The sequence below is a fragment of the Anguilla rostrata genome, chromosome 3 (assembly GCF_018555375.3).
Source record: "Anguilla rostrata isolate EN2019 chromosome 3, ASM1855537v3, whole genome shotgun sequence".
In the NCBI taxonomy this organism is placed as follows: Eukaryota; Metazoa; Chordata; class Actinopteri; order Anguilliformes; family Anguillidae; genus Anguilla; species Anguilla rostrata.
In genome coordinates, this window is record NC_057935.1 from 57,435,574 (window position 1) to 57,461,724 (window position 26,151).

At 46.3% G+C, this 26,151-nt stretch overlaps 2 protein-coding genes and 1 non-coding gene across 8 annotated transcripts in view; 1 reads left to right on the forward strand and 2 right to left on the reverse strand.

Moving 5' to 3' along the window:
- Positions 1–1,219: 1,219 nt before the first annotated feature.
- On the forward strand, positions 1,220–1,291 carry trnaa-ugc (transfer RNA alanine (anticodon UGC)). Its single transcript has one exon. It is a non-coding gene; the product is annotated as a tRNA-Ala (tRNA).
- A 12,439-nt stretch (positions 1,292–13,730) lies between these two features.
- On the reverse strand, positions 13,731–21,159 carry LOC135251292 (hydroxysteroid 11-beta-dehydrogenase 1-like protein). Of its 3 annotated transcripts, none has more exons than XM_064328604.1 (7): positions 20,694–21,159; positions 18,430–18,560; positions 17,905–18,016; positions 17,482–17,573; positions 15,988–16,081; positions 14,848–15,013; positions 13,731–14,366 (listed from the first exon to the last, which is right to left on the reverse strand). In XM_064328604.1, the coding sequence occupies exons 1-7, from the start codon at positions 20,773–20,775 to the stop codon at positions 14,183–14,185; spliced, it is 861 nt and encodes a 286-aa protein (XP_064184674.1). In that variant the 5' UTR covers positions 20,776–21,159; the 3' UTR covers positions 13,731–14,182. The 3 variants fall into 3 exon arrangements, with proteins under 3 accessions (XP_064184674.1, XP_064184673.1, XP_064184675.1); XM_064328603.1 differs by lacking the exon at positions 20,694–21,159 and adding an exon at positions 20,234–20,424; XM_064328605.1 differs by lacking the exon at positions 20,694–21,159 and adding an exon at positions 19,195–19,847.
- Positions 21,160–21,693: 534 nt separating this feature from the next.
- Positions 21,694–26,151, reverse strand: part of LOC135251294 (spindlin-W-like) — a 12,528-nt gene continuing 8,070 nt past the window's right edge. For 3 of the 4 annotated variants that reach the window (XM_064328607.1, XM_064328608.1, XM_064328609.1), the window contains exon 5: positions 21,694–26,151. This exon is cut by the window's right edge and continues 429 nt beyond it. The gene's annotated coding sequence lies outside the window, so the exon portion shown is untranslated. The other variant, XR_010329112.1, reaches the window with a different exon arrangement.

Here is a 26,151-nt window from a genome sequence, read left to right on the forward strand (position 1 = left end):
ATCGCTAAAGATATTTGGCAGAGCCAGAGCTGCAGAGTGGCTTGGCAGGAGAGAGGCGAGAAGGGGGAGGAGGGTGGAGGAGAGACAGACAGACAGAGGTGGAGAGAGAGAGACAGGCAGAGGAAGAGAGAGGTGGAGAGAGAGGGAGTGGGAGACAGTGAGACAGAGTCAGATGGAGAGAGGGAGAAATAGAGACACAGTCAGAGATGGAGAGAGGGATTTGGAGGGAGAGACAGACTGAGGTGGAGAGAGAGAAGGAGGAATAGTATTTCCCTGGCCTGTGTGTCTGAGTAGATCCACATGCTGGTGATTAGGCTCATCACACTGGCCCCTAAACACACCCTAAACCCAGATCCAAAACCAGCCCCCCCCCCCCCCTCAACTGGGTCCTCTGTGTCTGCGTTTTGGGTACGCAGTCTCTCTCTCTCTGCGTTTGGGTAGACTGAAGCCCACAAGATACCAAAACCCCCCTGCCACACACACACACATACACTCACACACACACACTCTCACACATACACTCACACACACACACACACACACACACATACACTCACACTCTCACACACACACACATACACTCTACGCTCTGACCTCTGGAAAGCAACTTAACACCTGCAGAGATTAGAGGCAGCTTCATTAGCCAATAAAAAAAGATGGCGGTTCGGAGAGCAACTGCAATGAAGCGTTTCCCGTGACCTTTCCGAGCTCCGATGTCCCTGCGTAACTCACAGGCCACAAAAGCCCACACCGCAAACACCACAGGGAAAACCTCTCCGTCTTTCTCTCTTCCTTTACCTCAGTAAAATAAGCTATTTTCACAGAAAATGTCAAATGTTTGTTCCTATAATCAATTTAATATGACATTCCCGATACAGTCCGCCCGTTCTCCTATCTTAGCCATTTCTGTCCGAACATTTTATTTTAAAAAGCTGAACCTTCGTGATTACAGTTTGTAGAATGCGCTGAAGTAAAGGTGTTGCATGGTGTCGCGCGAAGATGAAATGAGCACATATCAGCATTGAAATTATTATTATTATTATTATTATTATTATTATTATTTCAGACGCCCCATTCGGTTCTGTCTGGGTAACACTGACACCTGAAACGAATCCACCATCGCCTGTCAGCCACACACACCTCTGCCGTTCGGACGAACACACAGACACGCAGGGGATGTAGCTCAGTGGTAGAGCGCATGAACACACAGAGACACGCAGGGGATGTAGCTCAGTGGTAGAGCGCATGCTTTGCATGTATGAGGCCCCGGGTTCAATCCCCGGCATCTCCATGGTCCGATATTTATGGGGGGGGGGAGTGGCAGTACAGACAGTCCCCGGGTTACCAACGAGATCCGTTCCTGTGTCTGTCTTTAAGCTGAATTTGTAGGTGAGTCGGAACAGGTATGTACGGTTCTTACTTAGCGTCAGTAATGTTTGTCTTAGCATAGAGTATATATTTTACCTTTCTATGCATATGAAACACTTAAGGATCATTTCCTAGTACACTAATGCAATGTTCTCATGAGCGTCACAAAGTAGTGCGTGCGTTCGTTATTACGAACCCTTGTGTTTAACTGTAATTTTTAATATGAGAGGCTTTATGGCGGTCCGTTCGCCAGCAGGAGTTCTCCGTACGTCGGAGAAGACCAAGGATTTCCCATCAGCCCTCAGAAGCACGCGGCGGTGTGGCGACACACACTGTGTTACTGCCGTCACGGGGAGTGTGTGTGTGTGTGAGTGTGTGTGTGTGTGTGTGTGTCTGTGTGTGTGTGTGTGTGTGACAGAGAGTGTGTGAGTGTGTATGTGTGCGTGAGTGTGTGTGTGTTTGAGTGTGTGTATGTGTGTGAGTGTGTGTGTGAGTGTGAGTGTGTGTCCTGCATTCAAAGGCATTTTATATTGGGAAAGCAGAGAACAAATGTGTATGATCTTGTCCTAGAAAGCTAGGTTATGGTTCCAACTTAAACAAAAAAAAAAAAAAGTAGTCCTGCAAATTGGAGTTCTGCTCTGTGGAAGAGAGACAGTGTGAGGTCTCCTGGCCCTACTCCGCAGGTGTGTGCACAGGTGTGCCCAACGAGCTCTGAATTTAAGTGCACTTTCCCTCCCCAGAATGGGACTTTATTGTGGAAAATGACCTGGGGGGTGGGACTGGGGGGGGGGGTGGGGGGGTGTGCAAGGTTGGTGGTCCATTTCCTGCACGTGAGAACCATTTCCTCCAACAGGTTTTTAAGAGCAGCAGTAACTGCAGCAGACCTAATACTCGCGGAGGCATTAAGCTTGCAACAAGAAGCAATCAAATCAAGCTGACTTTGGCATAATTGACTATTCCATCAATCATAATCAAGTACCCTGTTAACAGATTCACTCTAAGTGCTACAATTTGCTCGGAAGGAGGCGTGCCTTTACACAACAGAACATTTGTCTGAACGTTATGTGGACCCAAACAGCTGTCTCCATTTTCTCCATTTATTAGAACTGAAGAAAAGCATTTTTCCATTTGTAAAAAAAAAAAAAAAAAAAAAGGGTGTTCATCCAGCCCTCTAAGAGCAGCGTGTTCTGGCTGGCTGTGCGCATTGTGCCAAACATCTGTGCTGCTCTCCATCCCCGGTGTTTTAAATCGTGTTAATATTAGAAGCTTAAGCTTTAGTATCGACCAAACTCTCTGTCTTTTTAGCATGAGCCTTCTGTTAGCACCGCGGACGACAAAAACTTTGGTTTTTCGAGCAGTTTTTTGTTTGTTTTTGTTGTTTATTTCGAGAAGAGCAAGCAGTCCTTCTCTCCTTTTTGTATATTTTAATGTTATTCAGACGGGACAAAGCGAGAGAGGGTTACAGAAAGAGAGAAAGGGATCACTGTGTGGAAAGCGCAATGTCCAGGAATCGAACCCCCAGACTACACAGGGAGTCGTACACAGGTTTTGAGAGTTGGCAAAGGATGTTGGAAAGAAAGAAAAACTTCTCACCCAGTTGGCAGTTGCACTAGACAAGTGCAAATGCCAAATCTTTTTTACCTTGCCAACGTATGTGGTCCTAATATGACAAACTACAGGCCTGACAGCTTAGCAAACAGCATTTCTGAAAGGGGGAAAAAACCTCTGATTTAACCCTCTACGGCATGAGGTCACAGATATGTGATTAGAACGTTCTCTAAACCGAACATTCTAATGCTGATGTCACAATCACTGCTGGTGAAAGCAATTGGAGTTCTAGAATGCTGACTAACAATGTCGGAAAAAAAAAAAAAACATTCCAAATAAACCTACTCTTTAACGGGTTAAAAAAAGACCATAGCTACGCTCCCTGTATTGCCCCCAAACACAAAGCATGGAGACCCCCAGCTCTGAAACAGCAAGGCCTCGTTCACATGACACATGGGGCCCAAAAGTACTGGACCCGGGACGTCCCAAAGTCATCCAGACAAAATGTGTTCAAATCAAACCCCCCCCAACCCCCCAAGAGAGGGAGAAAAACAGAGAAGGGAGAGAGAAAAAGTGAGAAACAGGGAGAGAGAAATAGGGAAGAAAGAGAGTGAGAGAGTGTGAAAGTGGGAGAAGGACAGAATTAAAGTCAGAGAGGAGGGAGAGGAAGAAAGAGAAGGAGAGAGAGAAAGAGAAGAAATACAAAAAGGTAAAGAGGTAGCAGAAGGGAGTGAGCATGTCTGTGTGTATGAATAACACATCTGATATGTAATCAGTTTAACAGCCTTTTCAGGACTCAGAATATTTAGAGCAGCGAGGGAGGGGTGGAGCGGGGGTTGGAGCTCCCCAGAGCCCCCCCAGAGCTTCTATTTTTAAAGGGGGTGGGGGGTAAAGAAATCAAAGCCCAGGGCCCCACTCCAAATCCCAGCGGGGAAAATCCCTCAGATCCAGTCCTTTGTTGTGGGCCGATGTGCTGTAGAGAGAGAGAGTGGAGTCTGTGCGGACCCAGAGGGAGCAGGCCTGCACCCCGACCACCCCCCCCCCACCCCTCACCCTCACCCCCAACACCCTCACCCACCCCCCTCGCACCCCCCCCACCCCTCACCCACCCAACACCCCCTCACCGCACCCCCCCCTCACCCCCCTCCCCATCAGCACAGAGCGCTACATAAATCGCATTTACAGTCTGGAGATCCCAGAGGTGCGCTCCCGATGGCTACAGGGCCATCATTCACTGTCTGATGGGCACGGGACACGGGGCATGGGGCACAGGACGGGAACAGGGTCTGAAGCCCGGCACCACCCCACCAGCCCTAAAACTCTCACTCCGCCTTCTGGGGTAGGGGTACGGGAGGGAGAGGGGGGTTTAGATGCCTTTTTCTTTTCTTTTTTTTAAAGAAATAAAAAATGTATGTAAATTTATGCCATGGGTTTAATTTTGTTTCTCCTCTCTCCCCTCGGGGGGAGGAGGCAGCTCCGCGTCCCAAGAGCGGTCAACGAGACCCTTCCCCGGGGGGGGGAGGGAGGGATGGAGGGATGAACCGCTCCGGTTGCTGGGGGGGGTGGGGGGGGCTCGGAGGAGGGCCCGTCTGCTCCTTGGTTGGGGGGGAGGGGGTTCGGCGCCGAATCGTTGCCAGATGTGCCAAGTGTGTCAGAGCAGGAGGGCGCAGCGGGGCGCAGTTTGGGGTCATTAGTCAGGTTTGAGGGCTCCTTCTGGGGGCTGCAAGAGCCAGAAAAACAGAACAACCCTTTTTTTTTTTCAAAACCTAGTATATGGCTGGACCTAACACACGTCATCCGGCCAACCAATGGTGCACTTCATCACTGTCAGATCACTCAGTCACTCAGTCACAGACATTCGCGTTTGTAGGGCTGGCCCCGCTGTTGCGGTCCAGCCAAAAACACACCATAAAAATACCCAGAGATGAATGCAATTGTCCCGGGTCTTCACAAGGAATTTCAAACTTTATCATTTCTGCCGAAACAATGAGTTCACACTATACAGAAAAATAATCATTTTAAGTGTAATGGGCTCCAAATGTTAGGGAAAAAAAATTAGGAGCGGATCATAGTCGTCATAGTGCAATGAGAAACAGACTGCAAATTCACAGGCCAAGACCAGACCAGACCAGACCAGACCCGAAAAGGGCGAGCAGGAGGGGGGGGGGGGTGTGTGTGGGGGGGGGGGTGAGGGGGGTGAGGGAAACAGCTGTTAAAAGCGTTAGCGGCAGGTTGGCGGATTAATCGCGCAACACCCCGGGTGTGAGGCGATACTGCACAATTAGCGGCTGTGTTGACAGTTCCTGTAGACGGGACTCGACGGGACGGGGGGGGGGGGGGTTAGCCAGGCCAGGCCAGGCCAGGCGGCTCTGGGCCCCTCGCATGAATGGGCACTTTTACCGCCGCCGCAGTTAAAAAACCAGTTCAAACCGGTTTAAACCGGCCCGCCAGTCCAGCAGGCCTTGGAGGCGGCGAGCTGTGCGTCCCGAGAATCTGCAACAAAGAAAAACATTTTCTCAGATGGGGAGAAGCTGGAATGAGCCCGGCCTGTTTTCCTCCCGCCCGACCCTCCGGCCTTTCACACCCCAGAGCGTCCTCAGCGCACCAACGAGGGGGGAATAGCTGAGAAGGGGGGCCATTTCTGCTGAACGCGGTGTTTGTACATGGACTGTAAGCGATGTAAAGCTTGGCTTTTGTTGTTGTTTTCTTACTGCATAGCCCAAGCGTGAGTCACGTGTGTTGGGTCAATGCTCTGGAGTGTCTAAAGTTTCTCAACACTTCTAAAGAGCAGATTATTGAGCCAATGAAGCAGACAAGCACCCCATCTCTTATATTATAATTCATATATATTTTATAACATACTATAATATATATACTGTATATATATATATATATATATATATATATATATATACATATATCCATCCAGGGTGACGGGGGGTGCTGGAGCATATCCCAGCATGCATTGGGCGAGAGACAGGTACACAGTTCACAGTCCATCACAGAGCACAGACACACACACCACTCATTCACTCAAACACTCACACGCTCATACCAAGGGGCTATTTAGACTCTCCATTAAACATAACCTGCCTGTCTTTGGACTGCGGGAGGAAACCGGAGTACCCGGAGGAAACCCACGCGGACACGGGGAGAGCTCCAGACCGAAAAGGCCCCTGGCTGGGACTCGAACCCATGGCCTTCTCGCCCTGAGGCGCCAGGCCGACTCAGACAGACGGGAGTAGGAGGGAGACATGCTGTATGGTCCATCCCTGGACTAGAACACTGTCTTAGCCAATCAGATAAAGAGCCAATACTCTCCAATACTTCTGAATTTGTCCTTTTCTTTTTTTTTTTGCAACCTGACCATCCGGTGATAGCTTATCGGTGAGGAGTTCCATTTAATTACATTTGGCAGAGGTCATGACCTGTTTTCATCCCCTAGCAGGCTAATATTTTAGCAAGCACTTTTATCTTATGAGGCTAAAGTAAATAATACGTAATAATACATAATTAATAATTCATACGGAAGTGAGGGAGGATGGTGCCGTGATTGGTTGGGACTCCAAGTTGTTAAAAAAAACAAGTAAATAAATTATGTCACACACTACTTTGGGTAAAATAAGTCGTTTAAAAAAACAAATGCAAGGATTTTTGTGTGTGTGTGTGTGTGTACGTGAGCAAGTGAGCGAGCGTGTGTGATTGTGTGCCTGTGTGTGCGTATGCGTGTGTGAGTGTGTGTGAGGTTGTGTGTGTGAGTATGTGCATGTGCGTGTACGTGTGTGTGAGTAAGTGAGTGAGTGAGTGAGGTTGGGTGTGTGTGCGTGTGTGTGTGACTAAGTGAGTGAGTGAGTGAGTGAGGTTGGGTGTGTGTGCGTGTGTGTGTGACTAAGTGAGTGAGTGAGTGAGTGAGGTTGGGTGTGTGTGTGTGCTTGCGTGGGCAGTTTGGAATCTGTTTGGGGGGGCGGGGTGGGGCGGGGATGGAGGTAATTCTTTAACATATGGTGCATCAGGAAAGGGGCGTTGACTCTGTAACCTGTGACTTCCCATGAGCCTCTTGGGAGACAGCGGGCCCCCCCAGCCCCTCTCCGCCCCCCCAGCCCCCTCTCCGCCCCCCCAGCCCCTCTCCGCCCAAGCTTAAGCTCCCCATTCAGGACGCCATTTTCTCAAGCTTGGTCTTTCAGGGCCTGCCTATACACTTATACACTTAGCCCTTCACACAGACACAGCGCCTCCTAGTGGGTGGTCCCGTCTTTGCACCTCTAGGCCTCGGTTCCGTCAACAGCCCCCCCCCCCCCCCCCCACTCCTACACAATAAAAAAAACATTAAAAATAGTATCTTGGGTTTTTTTTTTTTTTTTAAATCAACGCATTAAAAAAAAATTCTAGCTTCGAAGTTCAGGACCAGTTGAGAAGCTGGTGGAAAAAATTATCCAGCGGCAAGGGAAACTGGCCAATCCCGTCTCCGGGGCTCCCGACGGTAAATTACAATAAAAGACTGGAGCGTGTGCGTTCATTCTGCTGCACGCTAAGGGAAATGAGCGTCCGTCTGTCTGTCTGTCCGGGAGGAGAAGGGAAAGACTGACTCGCAGTCCGTCTGTCTGTCGTCCGGAGAGAGGAAAACTGACTCGCAGTCCGTCTGTCGTCTGTCTGTCCGGGAGGAGAGGAAGCGACTCGCAGTCCGTCCGTCTGTCTGTCTGTCCGGGAGGAGAAGGGAAAGACTGACTCGCAGTCCGTCTGTCTGTCTGTCTGTCCGGGAGGAGAAGGGAAAGACTGACTCGCAGTCCGTCTGTCTGTCTGTCTGTCCGGGAGGAGAAGGGAAAGACTGACTCGCAGTCCGTCTGTCTGTCTGTCTGTCCGGGAGGAGAAGGGAAAGACTGACTCGCAGTCCGTCTGTCTGTCTGTCTGTCCGGGAGGAGAAGGGAAAGACTGACTCGCAGTCCGTCTGTCTGGCTTCACGGAGAGAACTGTCGCGTCTGACGAACGTTCTGCGAGGAGAAGGGCAGACTGTCATGTCATCTGTTGTCCTCGAGGAGAAGGAGCGACTGCAGTAGGCACGCGCCTCCCCAACATGACAGTACTGTGTCTGAGCATGTTGTTCGATGGCATGCAAGTCGTGTCATGTCTTGTTTCTCCCAGGTGGCGCTGAGTGGGACCGCACCTGTCCTGCCAACATACCCAGTACCTGTGTGTGTCTGCGTGCATGTGTGTGTCTGTCTGTGTGCGTGTGTGTCTGTGTGTGTGTCTGTCTGTGCGTGTGTGTGCGTGCATGTGCGTGTCTGTGTGTGCGTGCATGTGTGTGTATGTGTGTGTGTATGTGTCTGTCTGTCTGTGTGTGTGTGCGTGTGTGCATGTGCGTGTCTGTGTGTGTGTATGTGTGTGTCTGTGTGTGTCTTAATGGTGTGTGTGAAATAAATGGCCGCTTGATTGCTGACTGCTCCCTACAGCTGGTGAGCGAGTTTTCTGTTTTACGCAACCTCTGTTCTTGGTACGACCGCGACGATGTTTATCCAGCTCCGTCCAGTGCAATAGTCTCTCACTGCTAGACCCAGACGGAGCACTTTACCTGGGATTCAGGCTTCTGGCTTACCAGCACTTTACTCCTTATTCAAACAAACTAACCTGTCAGGTTGCAAGGTCTTCCATTTTCTGACAACTCTGGAAAACGTATAAAATTTCTGTTCGAATGAAAAAAAAGAAGCTATTAATTCGAACCAGCTGCTCCGGTTAAAAATAGCTCCGACTGGCCCAGTGACTCAGCGAACACCAAGCAACAAGCAAACCTCTTGTTTTCCCCCAAAATCCTGACATTATTGTAATTTATTTTCTGAGCAGACTCACCTTTACCCCTAAAAGGGGAGCTTTAAATAGCTCACGTCTAACGTATTGTGCGTTTATACAGCTGGATATTTTTCCTGGAGCGGTTCGAGTTAACGTTCAGCACCCAGGCCTCGGGGAATAACAAGCTCGCTACCTTCTTGTTTTAAATCAGGCTCTCAAATAACCGTTGCTCCGCTGCCATGACAACGACTGTCCCACTGCCGTCGTTAAAATCGCCCTAAAATGTTTAGCGCTTATTTACGTTTCACATTCAGAAATGCTTAATTAACGGTTTGCGCAACGCGCTCCTGTCTTTTGCCTCAAACGGAACTATACCGACGGGAAAAACTGCATTTGAGACACACGAAAGCAGTCAGCATCAACCCCGGCGACGCACAGCTCTCAAAACCTATACGTCAGTAATACTAAAGAGGCCACGTTAGCCAATGTGAGCTAATAAAGATGTCTTGAGATGCAGACGTTAGCTTTTCTGGCGCAAAAAGGCCCCATATTAAATTAAATTTTTTGTTGAAGCTGTCTTAATGCTCGCACTTCTCTTGCCCAGTTCTTGTGAGCTATCAATATTTGGGACCAGAAGGCCTATGCAAAATGGGGGCAAGATGCTGGGAGACTCATTCTGGCTCAGCTCCAGATTGCACATCTGGCTGCCCCGGCCCCTCCGACTGACACCCCCCCCCCCCCCTCCCAGCCACCCCGAGCGGCAGACACATTCCTGGGAGCCCAGCGGGATCCCCACTCCCGCGAACTCACGTGCAGACCGCTAAAGAGAAGCCCGGCTGGGCTTGCAGAACGTCGTAGGTTTCAACAGCCCCCCGCCCCCGCCCCCCGCTCCCCGCTCGTCCATTGCATTCTTGAAAAGGCACAGTACTAAAACTGAAGCATTGCAGTTAAAAATACCTTCCTGTAGACAACAGATTCTATATATATATATATATATGTGTGTGTGTGGGTGTGTGAGAGAGTGTGTGTGTGTGTGTGTGTGTGTGTCTTTGCCCAGGGCTAGAGTGTGCAGGGCTTCAATGTGCATGGTGGGGGGGGGGGGGGGGGCTACACCAACCACAGATAATTACCCACAATCCCTTCTTCACTGAGGAAAGCGGGGGGGGGGGGGGGGTGAGGTCTGAAACACCTGACCTCTGACCTCCTTCTCACACAGTGGGTGCTGGAAGGGTTACGGCAGGCAGGCAGAGAGAGAGAGAGAGAGAGAGGGAGGGAGAAAGAGAGCGAGAGAGAGAGAGGCAGAAGAAGGGCACTACAGAGAGTAATGTGTCCCAGAAACCTGGTGGGGGAGGGAGGAGGGTCAATGGGCTCCTTAGTTCTAATCAGAAACCAATTTGCCCAGCGCCAGAGAGCTGAGATATAGCTGGAGCAACAGCTGGGCTGATAAGAGCTGAACATTCAGCTCACCGGTGGCTTCTGTTTTTTTTTATTTTTCTCTTCTTTCTCCGCGAGCCTTATTCTGTCTGAATATTAGTCACCTTCCTGTGCAAGTTTCCTTCCCCAGACGCACTAAAGCCACAAGACCTAGAAAAGCAGAACGAAAAAAGGTCCACGCAGACCGACCACTTCCCCGCCCCCATTTTAAAAAACCCTCCCTCCAGGGGTTTTATGACTTAATAAATGATAAATTATCATTTTAATAAATTCCCAGGGTTCGAGTCGATAAAGACCCATGCAGATCTCACACATCTGATCAGTCTGAATAATTGAGCGCGTTCCACAATATGACGTCATTAAGAACAGATAACGCCAACACCCCCGATTGGTCCTTACCTTGGTCAGGCAGAACACAGGGCAGTCGCGTGGGGGGGCAGGACGGGTCTGATGAAATGTAGGCCTGCATCAATTTGTCGAAGAGCCCGACAGCGTCTGGCTTTACACACCGTTTCCTGAAACACAACCGACAGAGACGTGTCTTTTATTAATCTAGAGAACGAATATGCGTGTTAATAAAAAAAAAAAAACATTTCAGCACCCCGTCAAGAAACAGTCAAGAGAGGTAGAAAATTGAAACACTATTACAAACTTATCTGTAACTCCACTACTATACAAGGCATTATTTCCGAGCCAGAGCAACAACAAAAAAATCTGACATTATTTGGTCGGCTATGTGACGGCTCGGTCTGACTAGGGCAAAGCACACCTAAGAAACAGGAGACGTAGTCGTGAGCCGCCGGCCTGCAATGTAAACACAAGAAGCCAGTCGAATCGATCAAACAAATGAGGTGTCATTTCCATTATTAACCACAGGATGTCAGCGTCACACAAGCGCACTTACGTTTCCACATCAGACTCGGACTTTAATCTATCTTATTATAAAAAGAGAGACTGTTAGATTCATCGTCTCCTTCGATAAGAATGGTTTTCAACCAACGACAGAATAGCATACATTTTCAAATAACAATTTCAAACAATCCATACCACTTCCTTCTCGCCATATTACTTTCTCGTTTTGCGCTTAGTTCGCCGCCTACTCGGACAAGGGTTCCCAGTCAACATATTGCCACGGTGAAACTGAAGAGGACGTATATAGCGTACGTTCGCTATGTTAAACACACATGTCTATGAGCTCACGCCGCTTGATAGATGTCGGAGGACAAGTCCGTTGGGGGATCAAGGGAGTCGCGTGCTAAGTAGTACACTTTTGCTTTGACACTTGCGCGAGTCTGACATCTTTAAACGGCCACTTCGCACCACGCGCCTGGACATGGTTACTGACAGTAAAAATCATATAGGCTGTACCTCACAGCGGCTTGGAGGACTTCGTGGTGACTTTTAAAGCGTCTGTAAATGACGTGGAATACAAAACACAACCGACGCGTTTACCAGCCATATATATCAGTTGCGTTCGCCAAACGACCAGAGTCTCCCGTGACCACTACAACTGACGTCATTATTAAGTGGATAGGCTGATTGGATGGGAGCTGGTGTCGAGTATCGCTCAGTACAGCAAATCACCAGGAGGGGGCGATATCAATACATACCAAAACAGTGTCTTAACGCAAAGGTCTACCCCTACTTACATGAGATATTTCCATATGTATGTATATGTAACCCATATGTAATATAGGTTTCTTGCTTCTTTTTGTATCGTTCCTTCCCTCGTGCCACCTACAAATTAACCAAAGCTTCCATTTTGATTGTGGTTTACCATAACACCTTTCTGGGCTTCCCTGCTCTCTCAAGTGTCCCAAACTGAATTATCAATGCAAAGGGATTGCACAACACATTCTTATTTGGAAATGTATAATTTCCCTGCCCCCCCCCCGCCCCCCCTCTTGCATTCTCCACTGTTCAGAGGCCCGTGTAAATGCTCGGGCTAAATTGAGTTTGTTCTAATTTCAGCACCATTTGCCCTTTTAACTTTAAGTGTCGTGCTTTGCAGTGATTAAACTGGTCCTGTTCTTCAGCGTAACTTAAATGCTCCAGTGTGGCGTTAGGAGAAAGAACGCTACCACATCACACAACTGAGAATCACCAGCAAACGGACACAGATCATGCAGATAATTGGGCACATTCATTAAGCAATGATCACTTCCAAGACACAATTCCAGCCTCCATTTCAAGCCATACACAGACGCGCGCGCACACACACACACACACACACACAAACACACGCACACACACACATACTCTCTCACACACACACATACTCTCACACACACGCACTCACACACACACACACACACACACACACCCACACGCACACACACACACACACACACACACATATTCTCTCACACACACACACACACACACACACACAGGGTTAGTTGGGGTGGGGAAGGCTGGTCTAGCTACTGTAGTCTTGGGACTGTAAAGGTGGAGGATTTATAGAGATTTTACCCAGGGGATAAGGGGGGGGACTTCAGTATGGATGGAATCCGGAGATTCCTAAACACCCCCCCCCCCCCAGTCGCTCCTCGCTCTCTTGCAATGCAGCCCGTCTGACCCCCACCTGACCCCTCCCCCGGCGGTGTCCCAACGAGCACCAAGTTACCGGCCACAACCCCCCCCCTCTGTCCCCCCCTCACTGCCCCTCACATCTGGGCCCTGCGTGGCACAGAACCCTGACCATCGCAGAGGGGCAGATAGAGGGGCAGAGGGGCAGATAGAGGGGCAGAGGGGCAGATAGAGGGGCAGAGGGGCACAGATGGAGGGGCAGGAGGTTAGAGGGCCAAATCTAATCAAAATGTATTTATGTAGCGCATTTTACAAACGACTGTCACAATACGATTCACAACCAATCCAGGCCTAAACCCCCTCAGGAGCAAGCCTAAGGCAAGAGTGGCAAGGAAAAACTCCCTGGGGGCAGAGCGGTAAAGGGGCAAAGGGGTAGAGCGGCAGAAGGGTAGAGGGGTTTGGTGGTTAAATTATGGCCTTAAAAGGTATCATTTTTTAAAATAGAAAATGAGCTTTTTAAAATTTTTATCTGACTTGTTTAATTCGGTACTCTTTTAATCATTGCAAAATTAACTTTTTATTTTGTGATATTTGTAGCCAGCCAGTCAGTGCTGGGATGTCCGTCCTGTGTGGAGATTTTATGGGAGAGCGAGCTGGTTCAGGAGGAGACATTAGGCACTGTAATCTGTTGCAGGTGTGTTTTTGCTGTAACCCCCCCCCCCCCAAAGAGGTCTCACTGTGGCTCCAGTCTCCTGATACCCCACATGCTTCTCGGTCTCCCCCAAAATTCCCTAACTGTGCAGGACCCGGTGCAACCAAAAGGCTTAAGAAGTCTCGTTAAATGTGCCCCACAGGGGAACTGTAAAAACAGGGCTCCGATGTAACAGAGAAGAAACAAATCTCATTGACTGGAATTGGGAAACCCGAAGAACATTAAATCACTTTGATGGATAACAGCACCACCCTGTGGCTAACAGTCATATTACAACTTGCAGACAAAAAAAAAAAAACAGGCAGAAAATAAAAAACATGGAACAGACTACAGAATAAAAAAAACAACCAGCACTTAGTTATAAAACATATGTAAAATGGCATTTAATATTTCCATATCTGGATAGTTGTTTACAACAGTGTTCTATGTAGATAATACAGTAGGTAAGAAAAGCATCATGTTCACATAGTGCAACACCTTGGCCTATATGAAAACTGCGTTCGCAATTGTTTGTGTGCCAATACAACGGGAACTACAACTGACATCTGACTAAGGCAGAGGTTGCATATCTTTCATCCAGTAGATTATCTCTTGTGCTCCTTATCAGACTCAGTCAACACAACATGCCTGGATGAGGGCAAAGGGCAAAGGTCAAAGGTATCTGTATTAATGACAAACCGAACAGCACACAAGGCCTTGCTTTTCCCAGCATCAATCCCATCGGCTCAATATCAGCACAACAAAGACATAAAATCTAAATAAGGCATTCGATGCTGAAGCAGGAATATTTTATTCCAGCATGTAAGACAGTTATGGCTCATAGGTGTAGAAGTTTTGGATGGTCAGGTCCCTGAAGAAGGGGAACCAGTCGCGGAAGAGGCAGGCGAAATAGGCGTAGAGGGGGTAGAAGGACTCCCTCTGCCGGGTGGCACCGGCTTTCACCACGTGCAGCGCGGCGTCGGCGGCGGGATAGGCCGTCATGTTGGTGTACCCTCTGCAAGGGAGCAAACAAAAACAAACAAACAAACAAACAAACAGACAAACAAAAACAAACAAACAAACAGACAAACAAAAACAAACAAACAAACAAACAAACAAAAACAAACACACAAACAAACAAGCAAACAAGCAAACAAACAAACACAAACAAACAAACACACAAACAAACAAAACGCAAATAAACAAACAAGCAAACAAACAAACAAACAAACAAACAAAAAAAGTGAGGCTCTTTAAGGTCACGGCAGGAGTGTAGCGGCACTGGATGCTGTGAGGTAGTCATAGCAACACAACATCACATGGTCACAGCAACGTAACAACTTTTATTGAGCCTACACTGTCATTCCAAGACATGTTTTTCTTTTTAAAGATTTCACAGAGATGCAATAGGCCTTATGGGACATGGACAGTCCTCCCAATCAAGAAATAATAGGCAGGTGCACAGTGTTATCGCACGTGCACGCTGAGAGACTCACTTGATTTTTTCCATGGCGGACTGCGTGTCGATCAGCCCCAGGATGCTGATGGTTACCGTGACGTTCTTGCGCTGCATGGCCAGCTCGTGCTGCATGGTGCCGAAGAAGCCGCTCAGGGCGAACTTGGTGGCGGAGTAGGGCGCCACGAACGGGTTGCACATCTTCCCTGAGGGAGGGAAGCATGCACACGTAAAACCAAGGGGCAGAGCGGTAGAGCAGGAGCTGGTCTTGTGACCTATAGGTGACAGGTTCGATTCCCCGGTAGGACAACTGTCGTTGTGCCCTTGAGCAAAGTACTTGTAAAAAAAAAAAGTTGTGTATAGGATAAGTACAGATAAGAGCCTGTAATGTTATGACCAACTCTCTGCACAGATAAACATGCTGTTTGTGACTCTGCTTCAGATGGGAAACTGGGGTGCAGGGGTACCCAGCCTCTCCCCAGTGTGCTGAGGTCCTGGTCCTGGGCCAGGACTAGTACCCCAGCATGCACTGCAGCCCTCCTGGGCCAGGACTTAGTATCCCAGCATGCACTGTGGCCCTCCTAGGCCAGGATTGAGTTTCCCTGCATGCACTCGGGCCCTCCTGGGCCAGGATTGAGTATCCCAGCATGCACTGTGGCCCTCCTGGGCCAGGACTGAGTGTCCAAGCATGCACTGGGGCCCTCCTGGGCCAGGATTGAGTATCCCAGCATGCACTGCGGGCATCCCGTACCCGCGGCAGGACCAATATGGAGCATCATCAGACCACCATGTCGGACATGCAGCAGACTACCCAACTGAGCTGCAATCAGACTCACTCACGAGATGCATCAGACCACCAACATGGACTGCATCGACTTACCCAATATGGAGGACATGCAATCAGACTCACCCAAATTGTCGGACATGCAAGCAGACTCACCCAACATGGAGGACGTGCAATCAGACTCACCCAACATGGAGGACGTGCAATCAGACTCACCCAACATGGAGGACATGCAATCAGACTCACCCAACATGGAGGACATGCAATCAGACTCACCCAACATGGAGGACGTGCAATCAGACTCACCCAACATGGAGGACATGCAATCAGACTCACCCAACATGGCGGACATGCAATCAGACTCACCCAACATGGCGGACATGCAAGCAGACTCACCCAACATGGAGGAAACCACAACGACGACTCCTCCGCTTTTGTCCAGGTGGGGCAGGGCAGAGGAGGTCATTTGCACGTAGCTAAGGAAGTTCACCTGCCAGACCACACGGGCAGATTAAATTAAAATACTCCTTTATTACCAATTCTGTTTATACTAATACTGTTTATTTAAACCATAAAACAAAAATATGGCAAGTACTGGTAAACCCTCAAATTGTATGTATGTGCAATATGCCTACGTTGTTCTTACTGTTTATTTAAACCAAGACATATTTACACTCTTCCCTAACTAAAATAAGCATTTATTCTCTTTTTTTACATTAAAACCTTCGATCAATAGCTGAAGACAGTATAAAATATATATAGTCCTGGGACTAACTCAGAAATCAAACGTATTCTTTGAATGGCTAATATGCAATCTCTCCTTTCATTGGCTAATGGGAAACCCATCCTCTTATTGGCCAATGTGAAATCTGAACCAATGAAAGGAGTTTGCCTGCTTGCCTTCTCCTGCGAAGGGTGATGCAGGCAAAGGATTATGGGTCAAGCAGCTCGCTGTTAGCAGGAAGCGGCTCATTAAGATTTGCACGTCTCCAGCGACACGTTGTTATTAAAGGCGAAAAGGTGACAGTTTTTGCGCGGGTGATGAAGTCGCCCTCGGGCTCCTGCACAGTAATACGGAACCGGAACGAAATTAAAGCGCACTTTAACCTCATTTCACCGCATTACTGAGCGACATCATTCCTTTATTTAGAATAATGTGCAGAGGAAATTATTTCATTATATATATATATATATATATATATATATTTATTTTTTTTTTTTATTTTTTTACAGCATGCTGCTTAAGCAGCACTAATGAAACCTTACAGCAGACACCTTTTGAACCTGCACATTTACATTTTTTCAACCATTCTGCATATAAAAAAACGTTATTGATATTTATAGGCCACTGAGTCTGAGCACTGTTGCTGTCTGCGAACAAACAATATTGCCTCTCTTCTGTTTTTTAAGTATTTAAATCTTTCACAGCTTTTCTGAAGCTGCTCAATGTAATGGAACATGCCGTATATGTATGTAACTTACCACACCTTCCTGCTACTTGTCTGTAGTTGCACATTATAAAAGCATACATTTTTACTATATATTTTTTAGAATTAAAAAGAAAATTCACTCCCTGTGTACCAAATGCTACAACAGTATGTTTTATCCTTGTACACTAATGAAAGGCTTGCTGCAGAAGCAATGCTATTTTCAGCATACCAAATCAAATCAATCTTTATTTGCATAGCACACATCTCTCTCTCTCTCTCTGATTTCTTATTTTGCTTTACCCCTGTTGGGGAGCACACAGAGGCTTGCATTTGAGACGTGCTCCCAGACCTAGAATTTTTTTCTTTTTGTAAATGAAATCAGTCTTTGCACAAATGAGGCGTCAGATTCTCTCTGCGTATACGATGGCAATTTTTTATGTGGCCGTATCAGGTGCAGTACCTGCATTAGCCACCGGACGTGCTCCACGTCATGGTCCCACATTGCGAATGGGCTGGGTCCAATGTGGTTCAGCACCAGGTAGTCCAGTCCCCCTGCATGTCCACACACACACAGACACACACACACACACGCACACACGCATGCACACACACATGCACACACACACACACACACACATAAGTTGTTCTTATATCAATCTTTATCTTAAGAAAGACATTACATAGCATTGACAAATGTTTACTGAAGCAGATGCTCTTATCCTAAATTGGTTGTTAACATTATAGTGCTATATGCATAATGAACAGCCAGCTGACTCAAGTGGTTGAAACTGAGTATCTCTGTATGAAACTATGTCAGGAGAGAGGGAAGGCCTACAGGTGAGTCGTTTCACACTGCTGCACCTGCCTCAGCTGTGTTACTTACCTAGCGCTTCCACGGCAAACTCCACCACCTTTCCAGGGTCCGAGGTATCGCCCATATCGGCGGGCACGTACAAGGCCTTCTGTGCCCCGAGCTCCAGGCACTTCTCCGCTACCTGCCAGGGGCGAGGAACAGTGCAGGAGAACAGTCACAGTCAGCCAACAGGCTCTTCGGGTACACAGCACAAAGGAACAACGGAACACAGTCACAATGTAGAATGGAACAGTCAGACAGCACAATGGAGCAGTCACATGCCACAATGGAACATTCACAATGCAGAACGGAACACTCACACGCCACAATGGAACAGGGAACAGTCACAGAGTGGAACGGAACAGACACACAGCAGGATGGAACAGTCGCACGTATACAGTCACAGTTAACAGACGAACACTGCAACAACAAAAAAAAAACTGCACTCCACGTAATACCACAGTAGGCAGGAGAGTAGTGTGTAAAGGCTAACACAGGATGCATGTCAATCACAAAAGCTGTCACATGCGAAAAACACGGTTAAAAATGGCTGACTTTCTTCAAGACGTTCTCTCTCCTGGCGGTAATGACGATCTGGGCGCCAAAGCGGGCGTAGTGATAGGCCATCTGCTCCCCGATTCCCGTGCTGGCCCCCGTCACCAGCACCCTCGCCCCTCGAAGGGATTCTGCCAAAAACCAGGTTTGCAAGACACAGCCAACAATTAGCAATTAGGGCTGGACACACGCACAGAGCCGCCACGAGTCCGCGGGTCACGCAATCCGGCGGTGAGACCGACGGCGCTTCGAACCCGCGACGCCGTCCGTGCCACCGCGCCAGCTCGGAAACAATGGCGCCCGTCCGCCGCGTTACCCCCGATCACACGCTCCGCTGGGTCGCTCAGCGCCCTGCCGGCCCCCTCAGCGTAGCCGCGCTGCTAAACTAAAGCTCCGTTCGGTGACCCGGGGAAGACACGCACAGCGCTTCCCTCTCACGGTCAGAAAACGCGCAAAATAATTACGAAAAATTACAAAAAAAATGCTAACGCAAATTCAAACTGCGTTGTGGGAGACTTGGGAGCGAGGGGCCCCGACAACACAGCCTTGTTCACCGAGAGCAAGCGTCCAGTCAGCAAAAGGCAAACATTTATTTAGAAAGAGATGAAGAATCTCTAGCCCCTTGTTCTTTTATTAAACCTCTTAAATCAGGTGTGTAACTGCTTGGTTGGAACAAAAGCCTGCACCCACACCGGCCCTTTCTGGATAAGATTGAGGACCCCTGGTTTAGGCATTCAGCTGATGCTCTCAGTGTGTGTTACTTACCCAGCGCTACCACTGCAAACGCCACCACCAGAGGTATCGATACATAGGCCTATGCGGTAATGTGACTCACCCGGGTTTTATGACCCAGTTTTCCATATAATAAACCCGTAAGGTGTAAGATCACCAAATACTATGCAATTAGAATGTTATTAACTGAACATTCTAAAACGGGTGTAGCAATGCTTCCTGGTAACTGAAAGCAAAGGAGTTCCAGAACACCTAGAATTTTGAAGAAGAAAAAAACAAACAAACAAAAAAACACTCTTCATAAAGGGCGGTGAGGGGCCCACCTCCCTCCCAAGGCGTGGTAACGCGATTAATGGGGTTGGAGAGCCTGTTCTTCAGAGGACAATATCTTGTATCACGTGTGCGTTTCCCTGTGCGCCCGCACTTAGGCGCCGAAGTGAAGACAGCGATCGTGTCCGTGAGCCGACATGAAATTTATCGCGTGCACCGACGAAAGTACAGCGCAAGCACGCGACCGATACAGATGCACGCAGTCAGAACGGTAAACGGTATATCGAGGTCCCTGTCCAAACAAAGGAGCACAGGCAACTGTAAAGTTAGACGGCCCGACTGCTGTTTGGACAGCAGACATTCGCGAGTAAGTGACCAATTTCGACTTCGTCAACACATTGTTGCAATGACCATAATAAACGTTATCATGTAGTGTCACATCTCGTGTTATCTAGGGCCCTAAAGATAAAACAATTAGCCCAGAACAGATCGTCAGTAACGTAATTCAGTTGATCTGTTTGCCCGACACGAGGTACATTTCAAAGGAACAGTTTGAATTTAGTTTAGAACAAGTCTGTTTGCGAGGGAAAGGCAAAATTATTAAATTGATTTAGTAAGCTTAAGTTGCCAACGACATCTTAAGATAACTGCAACCGATCGTTGAAAAGACGTGCAGTTAATTACTGTATATCATTGAGCCAGCTAAACTTCTTGCTCATATTTTCAACATTTCAAGGATCATACGGATGCCATAGGCCTACTTTGGTTGTGATTATTGTGTCAGTAATACTCCGGCACTTACTGTACGTCGCTTTGGATAAAAGCGTCAGCCCAATAAATGTAATGTAATGCATGTAAGATGTATCACACGAAACGCCTAGCGGAACTAAGTGACAGGGAACAGAAACCAAAAACCGCATTATCATGGCATTAAAGCTAAATATCTTTTATAGGCTATTTTCGGTACATTTTCACTTTTGTTTTTGCTCTGCATGTTTTTGAACGTCCTGCAAGTGGTTGTCTACTTGCATTTTTATATTAGCCTCAACAAGTGTACTTCACAATACACGGTTCATTACGCAATGTTCATAAGAAATATATACACTATTTATGTATTCATTATTTATATATTTAATGTTTATATATCTAAAAATCTAACAGATTTTTTTTTTTTTTGGCATACCCTCAGCTTCCTCTTGCCTACTTGGCCGACGTACTGAGATTAATTAAGATACGAAGACAACAAAAAAGAAGAGACTCACCGGGGACAAACGTGTCTCTCCAACTGAACGCCATCAGCGCCGCGGCTACGCCGAGTGCCAGGATTTTAGTACGAAACTTCATTGTAATTACTGTAGAAAAACAACGGGGTCCGAGGTCGTTTCTGTCGGTGGAACGACGCTGTGCATGAGTTATGCAGGATCAATGAACCAACCTGCCAGCGTGTAGAAATATAGTGCGTTTGGGTTGCCCTCGATTGCTGGAACTGTAAAACCCACGCGCTTCTTATCACTCACCAACAGGAAAAAATCAGCGCTGGAATTTACACTTCGCCTTTTACTGAGGGGTGTAGTAGGAAGCGAGATTATAGGGCTAGTGAGCTAATTTCAGATTTAACCCTGGGTTCTCCGTATCGTGAAGCTAGCTCACTTTAAATCGGCGTATGTAGCCATGGTAATTTACACTGCACGACTAACCGGTTCCGCAAGGTCATGTTCACGCTATCAGTTTGAAATACATAAGAGCGCCGCCCTTCGACCAATCAACTCGGGAAAGGACGTCTCCATTCCATCAGGATCCCGCAGAGCTCGGGGCGTTCTCGCAGGACGGAGACTATTCTGAGACCAGATTAATACGGCGGCTTTCTCTGTGGATATTAGAGTATACGAAAATTACAGATTCTCAACGGAGGACTTCTTGAACCGTCCACATCTTCCTCTAATCATATCATAAGACAATGGCTCAAGTCCCATAATTATTGAGTTTATATATATATATATATATATATATATATATATATATATATGAATACACTTTGGTGTGATTGCTTCTGGCAATATTTCTGTATAAAGTGTACAGTTTAGGAACCCTAGAATGAGCATGCCGACAAACGGCAAAGAAAAACTGGGTATGTTAAATTTCCTTTTTATAGTATACTCCCCCAGTGCCTGGTGTCTCCAGAGTTTAAAAATCGGATCCAACGAGAATCTCTCTCTCTCTCACACACACACACACAGTCTCCAAAGAAAGCATCAAAAAAAGTGCAAAAAATATCTCTTTATTAATGACAGCATCATTACACAAACAAGATGGAGAACGCTACTGCAAATGGATGCTAATGCAAAGTAAGCTTTGGTAAAATGCAGCACAATAAAACCGGTATTGCATGGGGGCAGATCTCAACCAGTTCCCTGGATGGCTTCGCAGAGCCAACACAAATGCACATTACGGAAAAAAAGACAAAAAAATAAAATAAAATTAAAAATTAAAATAGTTTATCCACAAACACCAGAAAAACAAAACAACAAGCTATTTAATTTCTCACAGCCAAAGCTTGGGTTTTTCAGGGTGTTCCAAGATGCCGGGGTGACACTGTTACTTCCTGTGCTAACAAACTAGCTACACTTTCCAAGCTGGTATGGGGGGGGGGGAAACTTCTTAATTCTTCGTGGTCACTTGTACGACATTCCTGCCTACATTTCTGTCTGCACAGAGGAAGCTTTGAAATCTGGATTTTTGCAGTTCAGCTGAGAATGGTTCCTAACCGAACACAAGCGCAAAAACACTGAAAACCTCAGGAAAGGTCCAAACGGATGAACTGAGATCGGAAACGTCGCACCCTGCGCGCGCAGACTTCACGAATGGAGAAGTGCACGGACAGAAGTGCACGCGAGCTCAGCGGTGTGGATTCAAAAATGTCACCGTTAAAGAAAAATCTGGGACCTGGGGGACACTGGAGTCCTTCATTGACACATCTTCCATATCTGGACATACAATTTGGGAAAGGTACACAAATATGTGGTTGTTATCTTTGATTGATCTATGCCTGTGCCTGCTAAGCTTTTTAAAAATTATTTTAATTAATTAATTAATTAATTGTGGTTTTATTTTTTAACATAATTTTTTTTCATGTTTATTCAAGAGCAAATCCTTGTCCATCTCATTATTCAATAATTGTATTCAAATATTTTAACAAAATTTTAAGTTCTTGGAACATTAAGCATGAATACCCTGATTCTGAAGTGCCTTTTCAAACCAACAATGATATAAAATGAGACCTAAAGTGCATATGCAATAAATCAAATTACAAAAGGAAAGGAAATTGAATTTCTGGATATCTATGGTGAGGAAACGGAGTTTCTGGATTTCTATGGTAAAGGAACTGGATTTCTGGATATCTATGGTAAAGGAACTGAAGTTCTGGATATCTATGGTAAATGAACTGAAGTTCTGGATATCTATAGTAAAAAATGACAGAAGGGAAGTAGACGTGCAACATTAACAAGCATCAGCGCAGATATGTATATACAAGAAGCTCCTTGTGCCAGCAATTTAATTGCAAATAAAGCAAAATTATTCTTTTCATTTATTATTATTTTTCTCTTTTCCTTCAAGCGAAGTAACGGTTTTAGTGTAATGTGTAGTCTGCAGTGATGACCAGGCCAGACGTTGTCAACACATCAACGATTAAATATCTTTCAGTTACTTCAATAAATATCTTTGTGCAATATTCTGTTTTGGGGTGGGTGTGTGTGTGTGTGTGTGTTGGGGGGTGGGGCTGGGGGGATGCTGTCTGCCAGCTCACCTGAAAATATTATCATTTATAATTGCACCAAAAGATTAATACTTAAAACTGCCAATAATCCAGAGCTGGCTTCTTATGCAATATCCACACATTAAGAAGCATAATTACTGAACAGTTAGGGGTTAAAACAAAGAAAATGAAAATCCCAAACAGCATTGAATTACATGAGGGGGGCGGGGATATCGCACATGGGCGCGCCATTGGTGGAAAATGGGATGGGGGCGGAGTTATGACATGTGGCAGGGCCACTGGCGCATGTAAAACGAGTCTGGAGCTAGTTGTGAAAATCACTTTTACACACCGTCCTACTTAATATTTACAAGAATACACAATAAAAAGTCTAAAACCCCAAAAATTGTCCAGACCCTAAAACCGATAGCATGTTTATTGGCCGATGGGATTATCCAACAGCCAGAAATCATATGCGAGAATGCATTTTTACTTTTTACATGCAAAAAAAAAAAAAAAAAAAAGGATGTCCTTTTATGGAGATTATTGATAGGTCATTTAAAAACAGCTACATATGCAATATTCCACTCTTTTTTTTCTCATAAGAACAAGTACACATACAGTGCTAACGATAAGGATTAAGTTTAAAATCAGGAAACATCGGCAAACTGTGAAGCTGCAGCTTGGCGCAGACACCAACGGTGTGTTAAGGCTGGCCAGCTGCACTTTGCGTTTTGCTGTGCTCAGCATTTTTCTGTGCTCAGCAATCACTCCCTGGCTTATCAACGGTGCCCAAGAGCCCAACGTCTCAAAGCTCAACATTTGCTCGTTACCATGACGTTCTTTTTTTTTTCTTTTTCTTTTTTTTCCTTTTTCAAATTTCTGTCAACTTAACCATCTGGACAACACTTAAATTAAATGTACATTTGCACGAAAGACCGATTCTGTATTATGATTGCTCACAATATACTAACTATACGCTCCTTTCCCATTATGACTCAGACTTATATACAACTCTGTGGTACTGACATTTTTATATTGTGTGTGTGTTTAGTGAGTGTGTGTGTGTGTGTGAGTGTCTGTGTGAATGTCTCTGTGTGTGTGTGCGCCTGTGCATGTGTGCGCATGAGTGTGTGTGTGTGTGTGAGTATGTCTGTGTGTATGTCTGTGTGTGTATGTGCGCCTATGCATGTGTGTGCGTGTGTGTGTGTGTGTTTTCTGCCTGGCTTCAGCAACCTGTTTTGTAAGAGATGAGCAGAATTTAATATCTGGTGAGTATGTGAGGTTGTTTGTCTCAATGTTGGCAAAGTGCTTGGGGTGGATTGGGGGGGGTGCATTAAATAAGGGAGAGGAATAATGTCTTCCACCCAACGGTGTTGCCATGGCTACAGTACTGCGCGCGTCTCCGGTCGGCATCGACGGTTTTAAATTCATAACGGTTATAGAGTTTTTTAAAATACTTTTGTTAAAAAGGGACCCTGGGCAAATAAAGTCTAACTCGCACTGGAAACAGTTCCAGGTCCAGCCTGCTGGACCCTAGCTACCGCTGTGGTCCCATCTTGTCATCTTGTCTTATTTCGGGCTCAGCTACGTTCTACTATCCTTCACTATTCTTTACCGCCACCGTGTTACAGTTCTCAACCCAGGATGCAGCCGCTTTCTCCGTTCGCATGTCATAACAGCTAAACAATCGTCCCACATTAATATAGCAAGTCACCAGAGCTGGCGGTATAAAATGCTCCCAGTTCCCGCAGCTTTATAAACATTCATTCCTCCGTTAATTTGTCGAATGCGGTTTTCTAACTTTCCTGCGGAGATGTTCGATTGCTTTGGGGACGATCCTCAACACCGCGCACAACCAGTGCAGCCCAACTCACGAATCACGGGCAAATAAGTGTTTTCGTATCAATCTGGGACGGACTTGTTTGTTTGTTTCTTGTGACTTTTTCCAGTTATAGCTTCAGCTGTAACCAAAACAAGCCTCCACTATTTATTTATATTGCTCGGGATATTAAGTATTTAGTTGGAACAGCTATGAGGACAAAAAAAAGCGTTCACTTACAAGTGAATGAAAGTCGACGGGATTTGAACGCTTATTTTGAAACTCGGTGAGTAATAAATGACTCCAAGGGGAAATGCACTTTTTGTACGTCGCTTTGGATAAAAGCGTCTGCCAAATGAATGTAATGTAATGTAAATGACTATGACTGTAAAGCAATCTTGTGTATTGAATGAGAGTCCTTATCGTGGAGTTGTAAGGTGTGGCTTTAAGTTTTTTCTTTTTTTTTTTTTTTTTTGGACACATCTGGTCCATCTTCGCAAAAAGGCGCGGAGTCGGAGCCACGTTCAAAAAGCCAGCCTCAACAACAGTCTACGGCTGGAATTCAGTGAAAACTTGAATGTGGAATTTAATTTAAGCTAGCATTAATTTTTACTATTACTTGCACAACTTCAGAAACAATGAACAGGATCTTAAAGATAATGAGATAATGAGAATCCCTACACCCCTGTTTAAGCTGGATTCCAGCATCTGAACGGAAGCAGTAGAAGTTTCCGGTAAGAGCGGATTTATGGACTAGCATTATCGGCATTACCATCTTGTTACTGTGCAGGGAAAAAAAGCCTTTACGGTCGATGAATCAGGTTGCATGGAATCGACAATACCGTTTTCCATCACTATTTACAAAGCATTACTGACCTTTTGAATAAAGCTGAACCTTCAATTTACAACCATAGAGACTTCTTATGATGGGGCTGTATTCAATTACGACCTAATTCCAAGTTTACGGCATCTCATTTTAATGACTGCCAAATCTGATTAGGAACAGACTCCAGTCTCCATCCCAATGTTTAGAAACATCTGACAGGAATAAATATAGTTAATCACATATATTCACACAAGAAATCTTTGAATTTGCCTTTCCCCCTTGAAATATCCGTCTTTCCACTTACATAAATTGGAAACT

Bases quoted from the DNA above. Each gene is read 5' to 3' on its own strand.
- LOC135251292 (XM_064328603.1), bottom strand. From the start codon at position 20,357: ATGATAATGCGGTTTTTGGTTTCTGTTCCCTGTCACTTAGTTCCGCTA. The intron at 18,017-18,429 runs GTCAGCCATTTT...CGCCCCTGGCAG, and splicing joins GAGAGAACGTCTTGAAGAAA to GTAGCGGAGAAGTGCCTGGA. The intron at 16,082-17,481 runs GTACTGCACCTG...GTGGTCTGGCAG, and splicing joins ACGTCCGGTGGCTAATGCAG to GTGAACTTCCTTAGCTACGT.